General features: G+C 49.8%; 1 protein-coding gene across 2 annotated transcripts in view; it reads right to left on the bottom strand.

The window, feature by feature from the left end:
* Nucleotides 1-22,191, bottom strand: part of Capn2 (calpain 2) — a 57,833-nt gene that overhangs the window by 30,069 nt on the left and 5,573 nt on the right. For both annotated transcript variants that reach the window (XM_076548120.1, XM_006988599.4), the window contains exon 2: nt 21,948-22,017. In XM_076548120.1, coding sequence (XP_076404235.1) covers nt 21,948-22,017 — 70 coding nt within the window. The remainder of the gene's footprint in view (nt 1-21,947; nt 22,018-22,191) is intronic.

Consider the following 22,191-nt stretch of genomic DNA (forward strand, 5'->3'; position numbering starts at 1 on the left):
GTTTGGATTAGGTTTGCACACCTGTCTGACATTACTGCTAGCCAGCAGTCCTGTGTGCTTTTGATACATCCTGGAAATCGGTGGCCACGCTTTATGGCTTCTCGTTTCATTCCTTTGTGTCTTAGAAACACTTCTCCAGCTCAGCCAGGCGGGAATTGGCCTCTTCTCAACCTGCCTTTGGAGAGGACTGTTTACCTCATCACTTGCTCTCCAGTTTTCTCTGAAAGGGTCATGACCTGGAGGGTTCCCTGGGTAATGAAACCGTGGCTCTAGACTAAGTGACCTGCTTAGCTTATGTGTCCTGGAAAGGGCACAGCCCAGACACCTCCACCTCTAGTCTATGTTCTTCTCATCAGCAGGAGTTTAAAAACTAACAGGCAATGCCAGGAAGTGGTGGTGTTTACCTTTAATCCCAGCACTCGGGAGACAGAGGCAGGTGGATCTCTGAGAGTTGGAGGCCAGCCTGGTCTACAAAGTGAGTTCCAGGACAGCAAGACTGTTACACAGTGAAACTCTGTCTCAAAAAACAAAACCAACAAAAACAACAACAAAAAACACAACAAACAACCCCCCCCCCAAAAAAAAACCCCAAAAATTAACAAGCATCTAGTACTTGTGTAGTACTTTAAAGCTGTCAAAGAATATTCTAAATTTTTTAGGACCTTCTCCTAGCCCTGATGTGATATTTATCATTGTTCTTATCACAGGGGTAAGGATGTCTATGGAGTAGACATTTGGCAGGTCTCTCACACACATTCTCTGTGCCCAAACCCTGGGTTGTTTTTTGTTTTGTTTCCTTGAGACAAGGTCTCACTGTGGAACTCTGGCTGGCTTGGAACTTGATCTGTAGATCAGGCTGGCCTCAGACTCCCAGATCTCTGCCTACCTCTGCCTCTCGAGTGCTATAATTAAAGCTATGCGCTATCAGGCCCCGCCACACCTTGAGTTTTGTTTCAGAATAATAGCATGGCAGTAATTTCTTTTGGTCAACAGTATCCAGTTCCCACTAGGAAGACTCAGCTGCAATTCAAATTTAGTACTAAGGAAGGACACACTAACAGTGCCCTTAAGCCCTGTATTTTAATAACCTAACACATTAGGTTAGTCACTGTTCTACTGCTGTGAAGAGACTCAAGACCAAGGTAACTCTTAGGAAAGAAAGGATTTAATTGGGTCTTGTTTACAAGTTTCAGAGGCTCAGTCCATTATCACCATGGCAGGGAGCATGGTGGCCTGTGTGATACTGAAGCAGAGCCTGGGAGTTACATCCTGGTCTGCAGGGAGAGAGAGAGAGAGAGAGAGAGAGAGAGAGAGAGAGAGAGAGAGAGAGACTGGGCCTGGATTGGGCTTTTGAAACCTCGAAGCCCACCCGCAGTGACACACTTCCTCCAACAAGGCCACACCTCCTAATCCTTCTAATCCTTTCAAATAGTCACACTCACTAGTGACTAAGTATTCAAATACATGAGTCCATGGGGTCATTATTATGCAAACCACCACATTTATGAAATATTGAAACCTATCTCTTCAATGCAAGGTAATTCACCAGGACCACATGAAGGGTCATCACTACAGAGCCAAGAAAATGACACTAAGATCATAGCTGAGGCAAGAAGACACAGACAATGTGCATTTTAGGTTTGTTGGTGGTGGTGTGTTGAAACAAGGTCTCACTGTGTAGCATAGGTTAGCCAAGACCTGAAAAATTCTCCTGCTCCAGACTCCTATGTGGCAGGATTACAGATGTGCCCACTACACCCTGCTCAAATCATATAAATCTTATAGTCACACATTCAAGTTTTCGAATTCTGGAGTCCAGTGAGGGAGCCTTATAGGCCAGGAGAAGTATATGTTGGCTTTTAATACAATGGAAACACTTGAAATCCCATCTCATATTTGATTCCTTCTTTCTCCCTCATTTCCCTCAGCAGAATATTTTTAAATAAGTGGAGAAGCTCCAATACCCAATTAAAAAAAAATGGATTCATATAAGCTTTCTTGGCATCAATCTCTATGCAATGATTGTGCAATTGGCATGCTCAAAGGCTTGCCAAGTGCCATGCCAGGCTTGTGTAAGTGTTTGCATATAATTTTACAGTATCATGTCCTTTCATGGTCACTAAACAGTGCAGGATAAATATCCATATCCTGGCTCACCCACAGGTCCCAGACAGTGAATACCTGCCACTGTTGATTTCATTTCAACTCTCTCATGCACACCGTTCATGCCCTGCTTTGCAAACAGGCTGGTGTCACTTCCAGATTCACCCAATTCAAAGAGCAGTGCCTGAGGACTTTAATCCTCAAGAGGTAAGCCGAGGATGTCCCTGTACAGTGCCCACTCCACCTGTGGGCCGAATAGTCATGGGAAAGTTTCTCCTCGGGACACCTGTCGTACAACTTCATCCACAGTGGCTCCTCCTTCAGTCCGCCCACTCTTGATTTTCCCCACCAAGGTCACAATCCACCTTCTCTAAAACATTTTATAGAAACACTTCCCTTCTGGATAAGCCTATGACTTGTCCCTGGACAGGTGCCCTCGTTGGAGACGTTCCTGGGGTTCCTTCTCAGCAGAACTTACTTGGGGCAGTTACAACCTGGATGGGTAATAAGTCAGCTGGCTAGTTTGGGAGGGGTCTGATAACCAGATTAACTCAGATGCTACAAAGGGACATGACTAATCTGTTTTAGCTCCAGGAACACCCTAGAGGGTGCCTTTACGGACCAGGGATGGAGGTCCCTGGAATGTGGCCACATGACTGGAGCTTGAGAAAAAAAAAAAAAAAAAAAAAAGACAGGTTTTAACCCGCACCTGAAAGAGACTCAAGACTTGAACACGGTGTCCTCGTGGGCATTATTTTGGCTCTTCTTTCCGGTCATACAGGAAGAAGCTGGTGGGAGGGAGGGGGAGATGGCCGCTCTGAGCTTGGCCCACTCTTGGGGGAAAGACTGTCTCTTCGAGTTATACCTTGAATTACCCGAACTCCTGTCTTCCTGTCCTGAAAGTCATTGCTGTTGTTACACAGGTACCAGGCTTGATTATGCTTTGTTTCCTGTGGACTATTTTTGGGTCCCCAAATTACTCTATTTATCTCACTCATCACAGAAACTCTGGAGCCTCGGCGCTGGACTGCGGTGGGCGGAGGCTGAGTGCCAGGTCAATAAGCCCCTGCTTGCCTCTGTGTTCAGTTTACACCCCACAACCTGCTCTCTGCTTAGGAGCCCCTGACAAGTAGACCCAGGGGCTGTGGGTGCTGGTGTGGTTTAGCCAGAGGGGGAACTGGAGACCAGAGGCCAGGGCATGCTTTCCCGGGTTCCTCTGATGGCAGCTCCTTCATGGCTACACTGTACACGACCCTCTCCGTGTTTTAGAATTCTGGCAATGGCCCTGAACCTACAGGTCGGGATCCAGAGAAGAGCCATGGGCAGCTGTTGATTATTACTAACAACTCCAAAGACGTACAAGAGCCTGCCTGTGGGGGTGGAGACAATCATCTACCCTACCTTTTTTTTTTTTTTTTTTTAAAGTAGCCCATATTCTCAGTTACAAAGATTCATTATCATAAAGATGTCTTTTCCTCTTAAATTGATCTATAAACAATACGATTCCAATAAAAATAGCAAAAGAGTCTTAAGAAATTGGAACCTAGTTAACGCCTAAGTTTATAAGGAACATTAAGTGTGAGGTACAGCCAGAAAACAGTGTCTAAAAGACGCCCGGAGTGATGGTGCTCCCTGTAATTCTAGCACTTGGGAACCAGGCGGGAAGAGCTCCCCAGGCCCTTGGACTCCTGCCTACCACACACTCCCTGCACGCTGCCTTTCCACCTCAAATCCCCCTAAGCAACAGAGCCAAGTGACCAAGACCGTGGAGTAAAATCTCTGAATCCGTGAACCGAAGGACGGGCTGCGGGAAGGTTCTGCAGACAAAGACTTTCACCCAAGACCTGGATGTGATCCCCAGAACCCATATGAACACATATACTGCAAACACATATACATTCATAGTCTTCCTGACTCCTATAAGTTGTCCTCTGACCTCCACACAAATAAATACTAAAAAAAAAGACAAATGTTTTAATATTCATATATAAACAATCATATTATGCAGGTTAAATTTATATTTATACTATTAATTTATATGTTTATAACTAGATAAACTATCCGTTTATATAATTTGTTCTCTTATTTTTGTATTTGTATATTTTAATGTTTATATTATGGCAATATTTAACATAGCATGTATGTGAATCCATGAATAATTCTAGAAGGGAAAGTGGGAGAATTTTATTATAATTTTAGAGAGGAGGTTAGCTATCTAATTGTAATACAGAAGCCATGAAATTTTAAAATCATAAGTTAAAAATATTTAAATCTAAAATAATAAATTTAGTTACATTAAAGGAATTACATGGTAAAAGCCACAAAAAGTAAAATAATAAAAATATAAAAAACATGAAAAATAAATGTTATACAGACCTAGACCAAAGGTCACATTTTTTAAAAAATATAAAGAGCAAAAGGCCAAGCCTTCAATTCAAAATACTCTATATTCAGGGCCCTACAAGCAGCTTGTTTGAAAAATGAAGATACAGTTAATGGGAAAAGGAAAAACTGGTGTGTGTGCCTGTGTTCAGCTGTGTGCACACATATGCACAGGCGGCTTGGTGCCTGTGTGTTCATGTGTATGCACACACATGAAAGCAGGAGGCTCTGCCTGTGTATATGTTTGTGTGTGTTGTGTGCACAAGAGCAGTAGGCTGTGAATGTGTGTGTGTGTGCGTGCGTGCGTGCGTGCGTGCGTGCGTGTGTGTGTGTGTGTGTGTGTGTGTGTGTGTGTGTGTGTAGCCCACAAAGATTCCAATTTGCGGTTTGACTCAAGGTCAGAGAGTCAGGGTTTATGTTGCTCTCCATGGCTGCATGGTAGGGTGCAAAGGCATGGTTACCGGGGTCTTATACTTCAAGGCCTCATCACAAGATGTTTTGCCGTGGGGCGTGGTTCCCAGGTGTTTTGAAGGATCTACACTTGGCTGTACATTGTGCTTTGATCTTGAAACAGGGAGGTCTTTTGCCTCTCACCTTGCTGTGTATAAAAAGCCCATTAGAAATAAACTCGAGGCTGCTGGTTATTGACCCAGGGCCCTCCCAAAGCTATCCTGTGTCTCTGTTTTTTTCTTCATCCACCTCTATATTTCCTATCCAGCATTTCTCAATTCCTCACTCCCCTCTTCAAGGGACCCTTCGATAGGTCGGGGCTGAACCCCAACACTGGGCCTCGATATGTGTGTTTGTATGTGGGGGTGTTTTATGTGCAGACACAAGAGCAGGAAGCTGTGTGTGTGTTTGTATGTGTGTGTATTATGTACATACATAAGAACAGAAAACTGTGCTTGCGTGCGTGCGTGCGTGCGTGCGTGCGTGCGTGCGTGTGTGTGTGTGTGTGTTTGCATATACAAGAGCAGGAAGCTATAAATGTATATGTGTTTGCAGTATGTGTGTTTATGTGTGTGTGTGTGTGTGTGTGTGTGTGTGTGTGTATTATGTGCACAAGAGCAGGAAGCCATGTGTGCACAGTCATCCTCAGGAGTTTTTCCTCAAGTCTGCCCACTCTGCTTTTTGAGACAGGGTTTCTCACAGGACTGCTTAGTCTGTCTGTCTAGCCAGGGAGCCCAGAGACCCTCAGCGCAGGTCTATGCTTTTCCCTCTGGGTTGGGGCACCCTCTTCCCTCTGGATATCTTTTTTTCTATTAAGACAGGGTCTCAATTTCTAAGTCTGTAGCTCAGGCTAGCCTGGATTCACTGATAGCCTACGCTGGCCTCAAATTCACAGCAATCCTCCTGTCTCAGTCCCCCAAAGTGCAGAGATTACAGGTGTCTGTAATCTGCCTGGCTCTGAGCTGTATTTTCTTTATAGTTGCTTGTTTTTCTTTAAAGTCTATCCTGTTTTATATTGTCTATATTTACACTGTTGTCTGTGCTTCCTGGGAATGAGGAGAGGCACATGTAGATAAATTCTGCCTTGGCCACTGTACAACTGTGACATACCATCTCTGGTTTGCCTGATACTGGCCTCTGTCCAGCACCCTGGACATGAGGGACAAGGGTCAGAGAGGAGTCACTGCAGCACTTAGCACTCACGAGAGTCCCCAAGACTGTGCCTCCCAAGGGTGGGAGCTGGCAGCTGCTGAACATGTCGTGGTTAGCCCAGAGGTTACTGAGCTGCCTGTGACCACTGTCCCCAGAATGCCAATCTGTCACCGAGGCTGCCCCACATCAATCAGTCAGACATCATCTGGGAAGACACTAAAACGTCACAGCCCGAGTCACAGGGGCCTGCTGCGCCTTCCTGCTGTGACTCTCACTGGGTTTTGTTTCTGTGATAAAAGATGGATCCTCTCACTCCAAATGGAAAGACTAGACTTGGGCTCCACATACTTATGCAGAGGGAAGCTTTGGATTACCAAACTCTGAGGTAAAATGGCCTGAGTCTGAGGAAGACGAGGGAGGCAGGGTTCTGGAGTCCAGAGCCAGCACTGAAAGGAAATTGCTGGGGTCAGGGGAGTGGGTGAGGGTCTCACAGGCAGCCTGGCCTCTTTATCTTTTGCTTAGAGAGACCCTGAGAAACACTGCCTTCCTCTGCCAGCTTCCTCCAGGGTTCCTGTCCAGGGTGTGTTTTGCGGCAGGTGGAGGGCATGCCTTGTCCCTCGGAGACCTGGTCTACCCGGTTCTTTTTCCAGTTTTTCACTCTCTGGCATGTTCCACACGCCTGTTTGTCAGCACCAGAAGGCACCGTAATCCTCAACACCACCTCTCAAGGCCCCACACTCACGGCTCTTCACTCTCTCTCCCCTGGGGCCGCGGCTCACTGTTCCCTGGCCCAGGCTCTCACGCTTCCTGTGGATTTCCCTTCCCTGGGTGTGACCCACCCTCTGACATTGTCCTAGCACCCAAGTGTCCCACCTGCTAATAGGCAAACAAACGGGACACGGCAGTGAGCTCATGACCCGAGAGTCTTGGACAGTAACCGTAGAGAGGCGGGCGGCAGTCGCTTTGAGCAGAGATGCCGGCCCAGCTTGGATGGTGAGGAAGCTAAGCAAGTGGGGTAAGGACCTCAGATGTGACCCAGGAGGCTCACCCAGAGGCAGGTACAGACCTACAGTTGTGGCCAGAAAACTAGATCTGGGTCCTGATACTGCCACTTAATACTGAGTGAACTCTGCTGTCTTTATTTTCCTCATGCGGAAACCTTAGCCACATCTGCCAGTTTTGTTCTGGAAGGTGTGAGGCTGGCAGAAGGGAGCGGGGTGGCCAGGGGTGGTCAGGGGTGGTCAGGGAGGGATGTGACTGAGGTGGGAGTGAGAAGGGACGGGACAGTGGTGTGCTGAGCTCTGTCTCATCGCTCTGGCTGAGCCTTTGGAAGTGCTGGTGTCCAAACGAAGGGAAAGTATCACTGAGGTCAAGGTCAGCACTGAGGTCAAGGACTGCACTGAGGTCAAGGTCAGCACTGAGGTCAAGATCAGCACTGAAGTCAAGATCAGCACTGAGGTCAAGGTCAGCACTGAGGTCAAGATCAGCACTGAGGTCAAGGTCAGCACTGAGGTCAAGGTCAGCACTGAGGTCAAGGACAGCACTGAGGTCAGAGCCATGGTAGCACAATTGCTTAAGAGCCAAGAGTAGCCTCTGCAGAGAAAAGCCCGCCCCCCACTCCATGGACCAACTTTTCAGGGGAAATTGAGTTCCTCTTCACTCCGTCTAGAGCTGGACTCTGGACCTGAGAATCCTGGGCCCCTTTAGGGTCCCTTCTCTGCTTGGTCCCCTGACAGAACACACAGGCTGCCAGGCTCATGGTTGTGAGATCCGTTTCCTCCCTGATGTCCTCACTGTGGGTTCTCCCAGAGCCTCCTGCTGGCAGACCAGAATCCATTTCTTGATTTATCTTCAACTATCCACTGGTAGTCTCTCTAGCCTTGAGTACCTGAGAAGAGGAGACCTTGAGATCACTTTTCTACATGGGCCCTAGGGGGTCTCTCCAAATTCAGACTTTCTCTATCGGTTTTAATTTGCTTGGCCAAAGCCAGTGGAAGCTGGAGTCTGGGCTATTCCATCCCTTGGCTCAGCCTTGGGGACTCACTCCTTCTACCTGGATGAAAAGGCTAATTGTTTCAGTTGCTCGGGCCGCTATGAGCACCCCTAGAACCCATGGCCTTTCCTGCACACCCAAGCCTGGCGACAGGTCCCTGGCAGCACAAGCTGTGCCCAGACCCTCCCTTAGAACCGACCTTATGAATGGTCCCTTTAAGCTCCAGAGCCCTCTTCTGAAAAGATAAATTCATTCAGGGCCATGCCGGTAAATTTCCAGAGCTGTGCTCTCGGTCTCCGCACCCTGTGGGGCAGCCTCGTGTCCAGGCCAGGGTCACCTGCACCACGGTGGGGAAAGTCTGTGGCTGGCTTACTCATGTTTGCTGCCGCGTGTCGGAGTTACCAAAGGGGAGGCGGAACATTGGCTGGGTGTCTTCTCTCTCAGTCCCTCCGGCCATCAACATCTTTCCTTCCCAAACAGGAAAGCGCGGCAGAGTCGGGGAGCAGTCCCGGGGACCCAGGACATGCTGGGCTCTGCACATCTCCCACACCAGAGGGCAAAAGCCTGTGGATAGAGCCCAGGCCACCCGCTGCTTCGGCTGAGCCCTGCCATGGGTATGCCAGGGAAGGAAGCTAACCATTGTTCATAACCTTCAAACACAGGCCAAGGTGGTGCCTGTGCTCGGGAAGGGAGGCAGGACACATCACTCCTGGAAGCCCTCTCCATGCCTCAGTTTCTCTCACAGTCTTCTGCCAAGGACCACGGGTGCATACAGCAGGTGACAACTAGTGTTTGACAAGTCGACGCACGAGACGTGTAACTCCCTGATGGGGAGCCCCACCTGGCAAAACCGTGGGGTCACTGGCTGTGAAAATCGGTTGTCTTCTGTCTGTAGCTTTCTCGGGTGCCACTGTGATGCCTCCCTAATAAGAACAGCTGTGGGGTGCTTTCCACAGCCCTGTGGCAGTGTGTTTTACATCTCTGGGCACACATTTAGCTGTGGATTTCTGTTTAGGCTGCATAATTCTGATGAACAGAAATATTATCAGAATGTTCTTTACCGACACAGGAAAGTAACAGCATTCTCAGTTTCAAAGACAGCCTTTTACACATTTCGCAAAGACCTTAGAACTAGTCCAAAACAGACTAAGCTGCCCCTACAGATTAAACACAAAGACTAATTCCCAGGTGTTGTTTATTGCTAAACCAAGGCCAGGCTGCTTACACTGAGATTGGCTCCTTGCAGTAGCCCTCTTTCTGCACGTACCCTGACCGCTCAAGGTTCAGCCAACTGTTTAATGTCTGGGACCTCTCACCAACTTAGAGCGACGTGCATAGGTCAGTGTGACGTTGCTAGCCTGAGAGAAACCACATGACTTACCTTGTGTTTTGAGAATGGGTAGGGCCCTGAAAATGTAACTTATAATTGTCCAGAGTTTGGCTGTGAGGCGGCAGCAGCAGTGGTGGTGTGGAGAGAGGCGGCTGTGTAGAGCTCTGTGAGAGGCGCTGCAGAATGTGAGGGAGTGTGTGTGTGTGTGTGTGTGTGTGTGTGTGTGCGCGCGCGCGCGCGCGTGTGCTGGGTGAGAGATGAAGAGAGATGAAGAGGAAGAAGCATGGGAGAAGTGTGAGAGAGTGAGTGGGTGAAAGAGTGAGTGAGTAAAGAGTGAGTGAATAATGTAGGAGTGTGTGTGTGTGTGTGTGTGAGAGAGAGAGAGAGAGAGAGAGAGAGAGAGAGAGAGAGAGACAGAGAGAGAGACAGAGAGAGAGAGAGAGAGAGACAGAGAGAGAGCGCTGTGTGAAGGAGCTGCTGCTCTGGAGAGGAGCTGTGCCTAGGAACTGTGTAAAGCGCTGTACGGTGAGAGCTGAGGAAATGAGATGCTCAGCTGTGGCTGGGTGGAGATTTGTGACTGGGTGGAGACAAGGAAGAGGAAGCTGTATAGAAAAGAGATGCAGAAGAGAAATGGATGTCAAAGAAAGACGTGTAGCCACGTGAAAAGATGTACGTATGTAAAGATATGTAGCTGTGTGCAGCAGTGTGGAGATATGTAGCTGTGTGGAGACAGAAAGAGTCAGAGACCATTCTTAAGATGAAGGAAAAGAGAAAGTTACCATCAGAAAGCATGTGTGTTTCCTTACTTCACCAGTCATAGATTAAAACTTATTCCTAAAGACCCTCAGATAAACAAGTTTCCTATCCCTCGCTACTCTGCGCCTTCCTTTAAGTACCCTGAGCTGATCGTGGGAGCCGCTCTCCCATGGTCTGCGATTGGCTTTCATGGTTACTTTCCTCATTTTGTTTAACTTTCTCGTGGTTCACCTGTCTTCCCTCCCATGCATTCAGGCAGGAGGGCAGTATCACCCTCTCCCACCTCCAGTCTAGCCTGAGGCTACGCCAAGGCACTTGGGCGGCTAGCTCAGAGCCGGCGAGGTCAGCCATGGAACCTGGATCCCAATGGTGGTAGTGAGCACTGGCCTGGGCAGGGAAGAGTGGGCCTGTGGAGCGGGCTCAGCAGAGCAGGAGCTGGGACTGAGTGTGCGCGGGGTGGGACTGAGTGTGCGCGGGGCGGGACTGAGTGTGCACGGGGTGGGACTGAGTGTGCTCGAGCTGCGACTGAGTGTGCGCGGGGTGGGACTGAGCACCTTCAGGGAGCGGGAAGGGCCCGAGGCATGGGGAATAGGCACAGGCCAGGATAGAAAGGTTGATGAGTCTCGGAGGGGCCAAGTCTGGAGAGACTGGGTCAGACACCCAAGAGTAGCTTTGGAATCCGAACTGGCCCCCGGGGCCGAGACTAAGGCTCCCTGCCCCCTTCACATTCTGACACCAGCCTGTCCCAGCTTGTCAGCGCCTCCGGGCACAGTAAAGCTCTTGCATTTTGGCTGCATCAGCTGACTGAGTCCCTAGGGGTTTGAGAAAGCCAACAAACCCAAAAGATGCCACTGCCAGGATGCGCAGGACACCCAGCCACTCAGCAGGCGTCAGGGCACACTGGACCTGAGATGCGTTTCCACACACTTCCGACCAGCGGTTTAGAACGGACCCAGAGGTGGGAAACTGAGAAAACCCACAGATAAGCCTGACTCAGAGTCCTCCCCACCTCCTCCTTTGTGAAGCTCCTCCCAGTGCTGGTGGGAAGTCTGGAGCTCCTCTCCCACATGCTCAAATATCCCAACAATGCCGAGCTTCCCTGCAGGCTGGCCCTGGCTATGAAGTTGCCGGAGCCTCAATCTTGCCTCAGTTAACCTGCTGCAATGCTGCGGGTGTGTGGAGCTGTCTTTATGATGCACCATCGACCACTGCCACCCATCTGGGGATCCTCCTTGCTGGCCACCTCAGCATCCCAGGCTGTGGCATTCCAGTGTGGCGTTCTGTGGCCTGGTGCCCGTGACCCTGTGGTGTTTTAGGCTCCCACAGCTCTCCCTTCCCTCCTCTGCTGGGGACTCCAACTGAGGCGCTTTCATCCTCGCCACACTGGGAACATTCTCAGTGCTTTTAGCAATGTTTCCTATCAACCCAAGCGAGGGAGTGCTCAGCTCATGTCACGGGCTGGGTAGAGGCCCAGGATGCTGCTGAATGTCCAAGAACCCCCGACCATGAAGAATTCTCTGCCCCAGATGTCAAGAATGGCACCCAGAAGAAAGCCTGCTTCCAATCCTGCTGGTGTTGTGGCTCATTCCTGGGGTGGCTCCCTTCCTCGCCTCGCTGGCCCACAGCTGGATGAATGATAGAGTATGGAAGCAGCTCCTAGCTCATCTGACACCTTGTGAGGAAGGGACAGGCTACTCTCCTGTCCTAGGCAGCCCAGACAGGGAGGGGACCTCAGTTCTCAGAAAGCTGAAGATGTCAACTTTAAAAGCGGTAAGAGCCGGGCGGTGGTGGCGCAGGTCTTTAATCCCAGCACTCTGGGCAGAGGCAGGTGGATCTCTGTGAGTTCGAGGCCAGCCTGGGCTACCAAGTGAGTTCCAGGAAAGGCGCCAAAGCTACACAGAGAAACTCTGTCTTGAAAAGCCAATAAATAAATAAATAAAATGAAATGAAACCGATAAGAAAGAATGAGCAGTGACTCAACTTAAGGCCCCTCTGGAGCTGGCTTGTGGGTTTCTCTAGAGCAGTGGTTCTCAACCTTCCTAATGCTGAGACCCTTTAATTCAGTTCCTCATGTTGTGGTGACCCCCCCCACACTATAATATTATTTCGTTTCTATTTCATAACTGTAATTTTGCCACTGTTATGAATCGTCATGTAAATATCTGATCTGCAGGATCTCTGATATGAGAACCGCTGCAGGAAACACTCGGTCCAGGGCCAGGCCCGTGACAAGGTGACGGGGATATGTCACTCTGGGCCTTGCCTCCTGTTACTCATGCCGCCGCCTGGCAGCCGTCCAGAAAAGGCTTCCCCAAATGGGAGTTCCCAACACATGTGCCATCGGCCATTTCCATTCCACTTGGGGACGGTGGAAGCCTGCACTTTACCCAGCCCCTCCTCATCAATGTAAGGTCCCCAGTCTCTTGTGCGAAAGACCCCCAATTCATTCCCTGTCTCTCTCTCCTGCTGTGGGGAGGGCCTGCAGGGAGGGGGAGGGAAATGAGGCTGCAAGGCTTCTGTCAGGCTTTCTAGCTCTGGCGTCTGTCTGGTCACCAGGAAGCCTGACGAGCCCCCCCCCCTTCCTCAGTTGTTCTGAGTGAGAACACACATCTGCTATAGATAGATAGCCTTTACCTTGTTGGTCCCTGCAGCTCCGGCCCTCTAGGGCCACCCCCCAGGGTCACTATCTGATGTAGTGGCTCCTCCTCCTCATGGCTGCCTTCCCATCCTCCTCTACCCCATGCCTCTTCCCATCAGGTAGCCCAACCCATCCCTTCCCCAGCTCACTGCCTCCTTCCTACACCCTCGGAAGAGAGAAGCGGAGAGAGGAGGGCCCTTGTTGCTCACAGGGGCTCCTGCTCTCCAGCAGCCCCCCTTCTCCCCCCCCCCCTGCAGGACCCAGAGGGATGAAAGGGAACTGAGCTGAGGCGACAATGATCTTCAGAGGGATGGAGGAACCCCCAGAGGCCCTGGTCTCAAGAACACCTTAGAGTCAGGCATCTCAAGATGCCCTATTGTGTGGGGAAAGGAAAAAGGATTCAAATGTCCTCGTGGTTCCCATTTCACAGATGGGTAGCTGGAAATTGATGACTAACATTCCCAGGGTGCTGGAGGTAAACACAGGAGCCCCGGCTGTGAGGTACGGGAACCTTGGCTGTGAGGTCCAGGAGCCCAGGCTGTGTGGCACAGGAGCCCTGGCTGTGAGGTCCAGGAGCCTTGGCTGTGTGGTCCAGGAGTCCTGGCTGTGTGGTCCAAGAGCCCCAGCTGTGTGGTACAGGAGCCCCGCCTGTGAGGTACAGGAGCCCTGGCTGTGTGGTCCAGGAGCCCCGGCTGTGAGGTCCAGGAGCCCTGGCTGTGAGGTACGGGAGCCCCGGCTGTGAGGTACGGGAGCCCTGGCTGTGTGGTCCAGGAGCCCCGGCTGTGTGGTCCAGGAGCCCCGGCTGTGTGGTCCAGGAGCCCTGGCTGTGAGGTACAGGAGCCCTGGCTGTGAGGTACAGGAGCCCTGGCTGTGTGGTCCAAGAGCCCTGGCTGTGAGGTACGGGAGCCCTGGTTGTGAGGTACAGGAGCCCCGGCTGTGTGGTCCAGGAGCCCCGGCTGTGTGGTCCAGGAGCCCTGGCTGTGAGGTACAGGAGCCCTGGCTGTGAGGTACAGGAGCCCTGGCTGTGTGGTCCAGGAGTCCTGGCTGTGAGGTCCAGGAGCCCTGGCTGTGAGGTCCAGGAGCCCTGGCCGTGTGGCACTATTGGGCCTCTGTTTCTGGGAAGGAAACAGCAGGAAGCTCTGACCATCACAACCCCAATGTGCATCACAATCCCAATGTGAAGCCGAGAAATCTCAAACTTTCCCAGTACCTTCTTGGTCCCAACTCTATCTGACACCATGGTCACCACACGAAAGTGCTAAGGCTAGACCCAACCAGGCACGCAAGATGGGCAGTGCAACACAACCTATTCTGAGCCTGCTCTCCCCGGGCACACTGTCCCTAGAGATTTTATTCAACCTTTCCCGTGCCTCAGCCTCTTGCGGGCCGAGCCTCTATAAATCACTCCATTTCGTCTTCCCAATGGTTATGAAATTTTATGGAAGAGTGCTCTAGCTGTTCGAGTGACAGAGCTAAAGGGCTAGCCTCTGGCCATCGGGCACCCAAGTCCTCCCTCTCCCCCTGATGTTTTCAGATGCTGACTGACACGTGTGGCCGGTTTGGCTCTGATGTGAGAACCACGCCATGACAGACAGCAAAGGCCGGACAGGAGGCTGGACCCAAAGCCTCACCCTCTGCTCCACCTATTCCCTGACATAGCCACTTTAGTTGTGTCTAGAGAAAGCCTACACTTCCATTTCTCCCATCAGTCATGAGGGTGCACACCTACAATCCCAGTACATGGGAAACTGAGGCAGGAAGAGCTTGGATTCAAGGCCAGCCCAAGCTACGGAGTGAGGCCTCATTTCACAAAAACGACGCACCAAATTCAGCTCCTCGGTTGCGTTCCCCACATTTCGTGGCTGGTGGCCACCATATTAGGCGGTGCTTTGCTGGACTTTGCATCATCGCTAAGTGCTCTGTTGGGACAGAGCTGGTCTAGCCTGCCTCTTTACACACCTGCCTTCTAGGTCATCTGCTCTCAGGCAAGTCAGAGGCAGCATGGACCGTCTCTTCCTGGGGCCCATCATCCATGCATGCAGTGTTCTGGCCAGGACCCCACTGCCCCACACGGGACATGAAGTGTTTACTGTGGCAGCCCCATACAGGAGCTTCCCTGGAGCTAATACTGTTGAGAACTGAGGCTGAGCAAGGCTCTGTTAACTTTGGACTCTGCTCCCAAGCATAAGTGAGGTGATAAATTTTAAAATCACAGAAGGTTGCAAGTGTTGAGTCTTAGGAAAATCTGATCCAGCCTTTTCTCCTCAGACATGAGATGACTGAGGCCACACAAGGGTGTGGTGTGGCTCCCAGTCACAGACAGCTGGTGGGAAAGTCGAGGGAGTACCCAGACAAACCAAAGATCACACCTTGATCTACAGACCTAGGATGCAGTCATATCCTGCTACCCTCTGGGCATGCTGGGGCTTCAGAGGACAGTCACGGGGAGCTGGAAGCTCTGTGGATTCCCACCACTCTTCACTCCCACAGCCAAGCACAGAGCTGGCTGTCACATGAGGTCGTGGCCTTGCTCTCTGATGGCCAAGCCTGGGGCCAGCCAGGACAAGACAGGGCCTTGCGTCAAAACAGGAGGCCAGCGCTTCGCTGGAGCCCTGTTTCTGCTGCCTTAGCGTCAGCAGGGAAGGCAGCTGGGAAGCAGACAGCGGCCTCGGGAGAGGGAGAGAGCCGTGCAGAAGTGTTTGCGGCAGAAAGGAAGCTGCGGAAGCCATGACTCATGGGTACTAAAGTGTTCCGGGAGGGGCCTCTCTGGGGGTGGGGTGGGTGATGGAGCAGAAGGGTGGGGTGGGGCTGGAGCTGGGGCCGGGAGTGACGGACCATGAAAAGAGAAGGATGGATTCGCTTTCTTCATTAAACCAGCCTACACCTGTTTTCTGGTCATTGTCTTATTTTTTCTTTTTTAACTACAGGCATTATCATCATCTTATTATTATTATTATTATTGTGAATTTGGTGTGTTTCTGAGATAAAGTCTTGCTACACAGATCAGGCTAGTCCTTATCTCAGAAACACACCAAATTCACAATAATAATAATAATAATAATAATCATGATGATGATGATGATGATGATGATGATGATGATGATGATAACAATCCTCCTGCCTCAGCCTACTGAGTGCTGGGATTACAGGCACCCATCCCCATACTCGGACATCTACATATATTATTTTAAAAGAGGCACCTGCAAATTCCAAGAGAAGGCGGACATACAGAATTCTTGGCTGGTACTCTTTGAAACTGCCAAGTTCAACAAAACAAGAAAGGACTGAGAAGCTGTCGCAGTCGAGAGGCGCCCTGGGAGATACAACGGTGATGCAATGTGTCATTCTGGAAGAGACCCTGGACTGCAAAAGGCCGCGGGGTAAAACCTAAGGATTCTACATGAAGTATGACGTTAGGAGGATGCACTGATGCCAGTTCATCAGTGGTAGAAAATGTACCACATCCATGTGAGATGGTTACAAGACCGGAAACTACTTCTGAGGTATAGGAATATCTGCATTGTCTCCTCAATTTTTCTGTAAATTTAAAATTATTCTAGAAGCGCCAAGTTTATGAAAATGCAAAAAATGCCTATTATAAAGGTGGATTTAAAAATTCACATGTTGGGGGCTGGAGAGATGGCTTGCTCAGTGATTAAGGGCACTGGCTGCTTTCCAAGAGGATATGGTTTGATTCTAGCACCTATATGGTGGATCACAATTATGTAACTCCAATACCTTCTCTGGCCTTCTTGGGTACTGCATGAACAAAGTGTACACACACACACACACACACACACACACACACACACACACACACGCAAAACAAATACATATAAAAGTGAAAAAAATAAAAAATTTAACATTTTCAGCCAGTCATGGTGGCTCTCCTGTAATCTCAGCACTCAGAAGGCTGAGGCAGGAGGATTGCGAGTTTGAGGATTGGATAAATATGAATTCTATGTCTGGGATACATAGGAAAACCCTTTAAAACAAATATATAAATAAGAAATCTAGGCATGGTGGCGTAATCTATAATCGTAGCATCTGGAGAATAAAACTGGGCATGGTGGGGCACATCTGTAATCTCAGCACTCAGAAGGCTGCACATCTGTAATCTCAGCACTCAGGAGGATCACTGCAAGTTTAAGGCCAGTCTGGGTTACACAGCATGACACTATCTCAAACACACCACCACAACAATAACAACAACAACAACCATAATAATGACATGTGCAATTTTTAAAAAAGACAATAGCTAGGAAATGGGTGTTGGCTCCTTTGGTGGCGTAAGCTCATCCGTCCTCCTCTCTTTAGACAGTGTACTGAGTGGAGAATGGAACCCAGCATGTGGGTCTCCAGTCAGTGGCCTGCCTGAGCTACACTGTGAGTTCCAGGCAATTCTGGGCTGAAGTGGAGATATTTTCTTTAATGATTTACTTTCTGACTTAAAATCTTTCATTTTTAGTTCTCTAAACTATTTGAAAGTTCCACTCACAAAGCTGAAGAGCGAGCACCTGCCCGTTATGCTTCCTGCTCCCCGTTTTCATCTTCCGCGTGCCCCAGCCTTGGACACGCCCTTCCCACCTTGGCACATGCACCCTTGGATTCCGAGCTCTTCAAAGGGTGAAGACTCAGCTTCTAATCTAATGTCCTTCTCCCCTTCTCCCTTGCAATTTGGGGAGAGCCTTTCACATCGTTGGGCTCCGTTATCAGCTACACCCCTTCGACTTCTTTAGGATTCTCCAGTGTGCTCACTCTGGCTCCTACATTACACTCACTTCTCCAGCCCTGGGAAGGGGATATTTTCATGATAGATGTTCTTTGACCTACTGGAGTGGTTAGAGTCAACTGTCAACTTGACAGACTTTAGGATCACCAGGAAGATGGACCTCTGGGCATACCTGTGGAGGATCATCTTGATTACATTAACTGAGGTGGGAAGACCCGTCTACTCTGGGTGGCACCATTCCCTGAGCTCTGTTAGTGGGTAAATGGAGCTGGACAGTAGTTGCATTCATCACTCTGTTCCTGATTGTGGACATGGTGTGACCATGGCCCACAACTCCTGCCACCCCGGCGCCCCACCATGGACTGCATTCCTTAACTGTGAGCTAAAATAAATGCTTTCATCCTTAAGTTGCTTTTATAAGTTTTTTTTTTAAACCATAGCAACAGGAAAAGTAAGACAATCCTACCATGAGTCACATCCCAACAAACAAATCCATTGCATATGTGTGTGTGTGTGTCTGTCTGTCTGTCTGTGTGCAATTAATACAAGGCCTAGTTTCCCTTAAATGTCCCCAGCGCACTTATATCACCTACAAGTGGGCCAAGTCCCCCAACACAAGGCCACTTTATTATAAAATGTTGAGAATCTCATGTAATTTAACAAATGCAGCTGCATGCCCCCAGAACACTGCATACTTCCCTTCTTGGTTAAACCGTTGGCCGGACCTGTGGCTCACTATCGCCCCCCAGTATTTGTGGCTGAGTTCTGGGATGCATGTTACTAGCCAGGAAAAGAACAAAATCCAAAGCGTAGTTTCTGCTGACTGTGTGTGCTCTTCACACCGTTGCAGAGTTGAAGAAGGCTAAACTGAACCGTTGTTAAGTTGGGGGCTCTTTGCATTCCCATTATTAGAGAAGGGGAAACTGAAGCTCACAGAAGTTGGGTAGCCTGCCCAAGATCATAAAGGCTACTACATGATAGAGGGCGTAAGACCGGAAACTCCACCTTCAGGGGCATGTTTCCCACTGAGCTCACTCCCTTCTGCCTCTCTGATGAGGGAAATACTAGGAGGCTGTAGAGAAGGGCACCCTATGGCCAGACACCTCCTGGCGGGTCTTCTGGGAGCCAAATGAAGGTAGAGGCAAAGTGACTCACTTCAAGGGCCCAGAGAGCACAGGTCTGCGGTTTGAACAGTCGTGACAGTGGGGAGAACCTTACACTCCCCGCTGGATGCCAGAGGCCTGATGGGCACGGGCTCAGTCACTATCAGCAGCTGCACAGCGTCTGGCCTCTCTCTGGGCCAGCCTGGCTGAGGCTCAGGCTTTCATTTCCAATCTGCATAGCGGGCACCAAAACATCTACTTGGGCTCAGCGATTAAGAGTTCTGGTTGCTCTTGCAGAGGTCCTGAGTTCGATTCCCAGCAACCACATGGTGGCTCAAAACCATCTATAGTGGGATCTGATGCCCTCTTCTGGCATAAAGTCATACATGCAGATAGAGCGCTTACATACATAAAATAAATAAATAAATCTTTAAAAAGTATGTCTACTTGAGAATTGGATTTTTCTTTGCTGAGTCCCTGCCTGGCTCAGCCACGTTCTGCAGTGCAGGTGGTTCATGGTGGGAGCATCTCTGCGCAAGTGCGCGCGCGCACACACACACACACACACACACACACACACACACACACACACATACACATACACACACACACACATACACACACATACACATACACACACACATACACACACACATACACACACACATACACACATACACACACACACACACATACACACATACACACACATACACACACACACACACACACACACACACACACACACACACACACACACGGTTTGAACCATTTGAGGGAAGGCTGTAAGCTGAGCCTTCCAGGAAAGCAGGTGAGTAAGCAGTTCAGGGCAACAGAGTAAAGGGTGTGGACCGACGCTGGAACATGTACAAGTCTAAGGATGCCGTTTACGCAGGCTCACTGGGCCAGTGAATGCATTTGGGGTAGGAGGCACAAGTGGAGAAAATGAAGCATCCTTGCTCAGTTTAGCACCGTGGATTCAGACCCTGTCCGGGTTTATAAAATGAGTGCAGGACCTGGCATCAGGCCAGGGCTCAGGCAATGATTAGGGCACAGCCTTCCACGGCGCCTCCTCTCTCTGTGCTTCAGTTTTCATATCTGCATAGCGGGCATCAAAACATCTACTTGGGCTCAGCGATTAAGAGTTCTGGTTGCTCTTGCAGAGGTCCTGAGTTCGATTCCCAGCAACCACATGGTGGCTCACAACCATCTATAGTGGGATCTGATGCCCTCTTCTGGCATAACGTCATACATGCAGATAGAGCACTTTACATACATAAAATAAATAAATAAATCTTTAAAAAGTATGTCTACTTGAGAATTGGGATGGTTGCATATGATTAAAACAACAACAACAACAAAAACTAAACAAAAAACAATGCTGAGTCGCACGCCATTTCTCAGGTGATGATACTTATTGCTCACATACCAGACCAAGGAACGGGGAACAGCTAGCCATGAACAGGGGACAGCTTGATTTTATTGATTGGTTGCTGCCACTGGAATTGAACCTAGGACCGCATTCATGCATACTGGTCACGTGTTCTACCAGTGTTCCAGCCCACAGCAAGAACAGCTTTAGAGGCTGCATGCCACTTATCAGCAGGTTCTGGTGTCACCTTATTTACCTCCTTCCCCCTGCGGTTTGGGAAAACGGAGGTCCCCAGTGATGCCTGGGCCAAGTTCCCCCAACCACTGACACTACTGAAGCCCTGTTCTGTCATTTCTGAGCCTTTTGGGACTTAGGGATGCTACCACCCCTTCAGGACCTCATGCCCAGAAGCCAAAGGAAGGGCGAGAGTTCAGTAAACCACATTTCACCACCCACAATCTCATTAGAATCTTCCAGAATAAAAAAATCAAGAGGAAGAAAATGGCTAATCTGGGACCTTGAGAGACCTTAAGCTTTAGATCAACTACCAAGAAAGTTTAAGAAGGTTTATATTTCTCCTTTTCATCCAGTTCTAGACGTACAGCAAGCAATTTCTTCCAGGAGTTTAACCTTATGGCCCCTCCCAAACCACCTGGTGGAATTGAAATGTGACTTAACTGGGGTACTTATTATGAGTGGCTTGGCCCTTATGATGTGTTAAAACTTTTGAAGTAGCTGTTTAGGCTGTGAATAGTGTTCAGTAGCTGCTATATTTTTCTAGATCCTTCAAAAACTCCCAGGTTGGTCATAATTTTAATCCATGTCCAACCCTTATGATCTCCACTTTCTCTAACCAGTGGCTTGTTCCCTCAGAACACTCCCCTCAGGTATCCTAGGATATTGGTCATCTCTTTCCTGGGGAGAGAGAGAGGGCAGGCCTGTTTTCTTCAGGTGAGAAAACTCCCTGGCATTTTAGGAATCCACACTCAGCATAGCTGTGTTCCAACAGGCCTGGATCCTGTTCTCCCTAGAGGTTGCCCTGTCCTGAGGATTTGCACAGGCTATGACATCCCCACAGGGTGACATCTTTGTAGGTCTCTTTCTAGGGAGGCCACCTTGGTACTTAACATAATAGTGCTGGGGTCAGACCAAACGTGTCTGCACACCAGGCCTCTGCTCTGGCATGTTCATCTGTGAAATGAGAGTGATCGGGGATATCATGGAGTGTGGGCAAGCGTGATTTAGTGACGGACTTAGTAAACAGTGGCTGCCATCATTAAGAGATCCAGAAGCCCCATGAAGCGGGCACCAGAAGGTGGTGAATTCTAGCTGGTTAGTTTTCTTACAGTGGGCTTGTTTGGGAAGCCAGCTGAGGTGGATAGCCTGTTACCGGTTTATCAGAGCAAATAATCTACTCCAGGGATTACAGGCCCATGTTTATTATGTATAGGGAAGAATGAGGGTGTGTTTTCACTGCTGAGACTCACAGAAGCCTGGGAAGTTTCAGGATGAAGCTGGGGCCCCTGGAGCCCAAATCCTCAGACATGGCCCTCCCCATCTTGATTGATGCTTGGGTTAATTTGAATCACATGAGCATTACAATTGCAGGAGTGTTCACAATCCTTCCCGCTTTCTCTGGTGAGCACACAGGGAGCTGCCTGCAAGGCTGAGCTGGCCCTGGTGCTTTCCACTTCCTCTCAGCAGCGAGAGAGGTTTCCCCTTCCTTCACACTGAGTCATTGCCTTCTTCGGGGACCTGTCCTGGACCTCACAGAACTCCCATCTTAGCATGGTGACTGGCTGGGGGACATCCCCAGGAGACAAGAAGTCCAAGGAGCTCCTGGAAATGGAAGTCACCTCACCGTTCCGGAAGAGAAGCCCCAGAACCTGCGGGTGTACACAGCACAGCTTGCCCCAGACCCCGCCCGACTACTTACCCAAGGCTCCTTGGCAGATGTCTGTGCGGGTGGCTCCTCCAACGATGAACTGGGGGTCAGAGCAGATCTCCTGGAAACAAACCCACAGAGCAAGGTCAGCAGGCAGGAGCCTCTGTTCCCTGTGGGTGCCTCCAGCCGACCCCCCCCCCCCATGCTGCTCAGCTCTGAGGAAAGTTTCCTAGGCAGACCTCTGTGCTAGCTGTCTGACCCTGCTCCATTGGCCCTAATTGGGGAGGGGGGGAGG

The sequence above is a fragment of the Peromyscus maniculatus genome, chromosome 11 (genome assembly GCF_049852395.1).
Source record: "Peromyscus maniculatus bairdii isolate BWxNUB_F1_BW_parent chromosome 11, HU_Pman_BW_mat_3.1, whole genome shotgun sequence".
Classification (NCBI taxonomy): domain Eukaryota; kingdom Metazoa; phylum Chordata; class Mammalia; order Rodentia; family Cricetidae; genus Peromyscus; species Peromyscus maniculatus.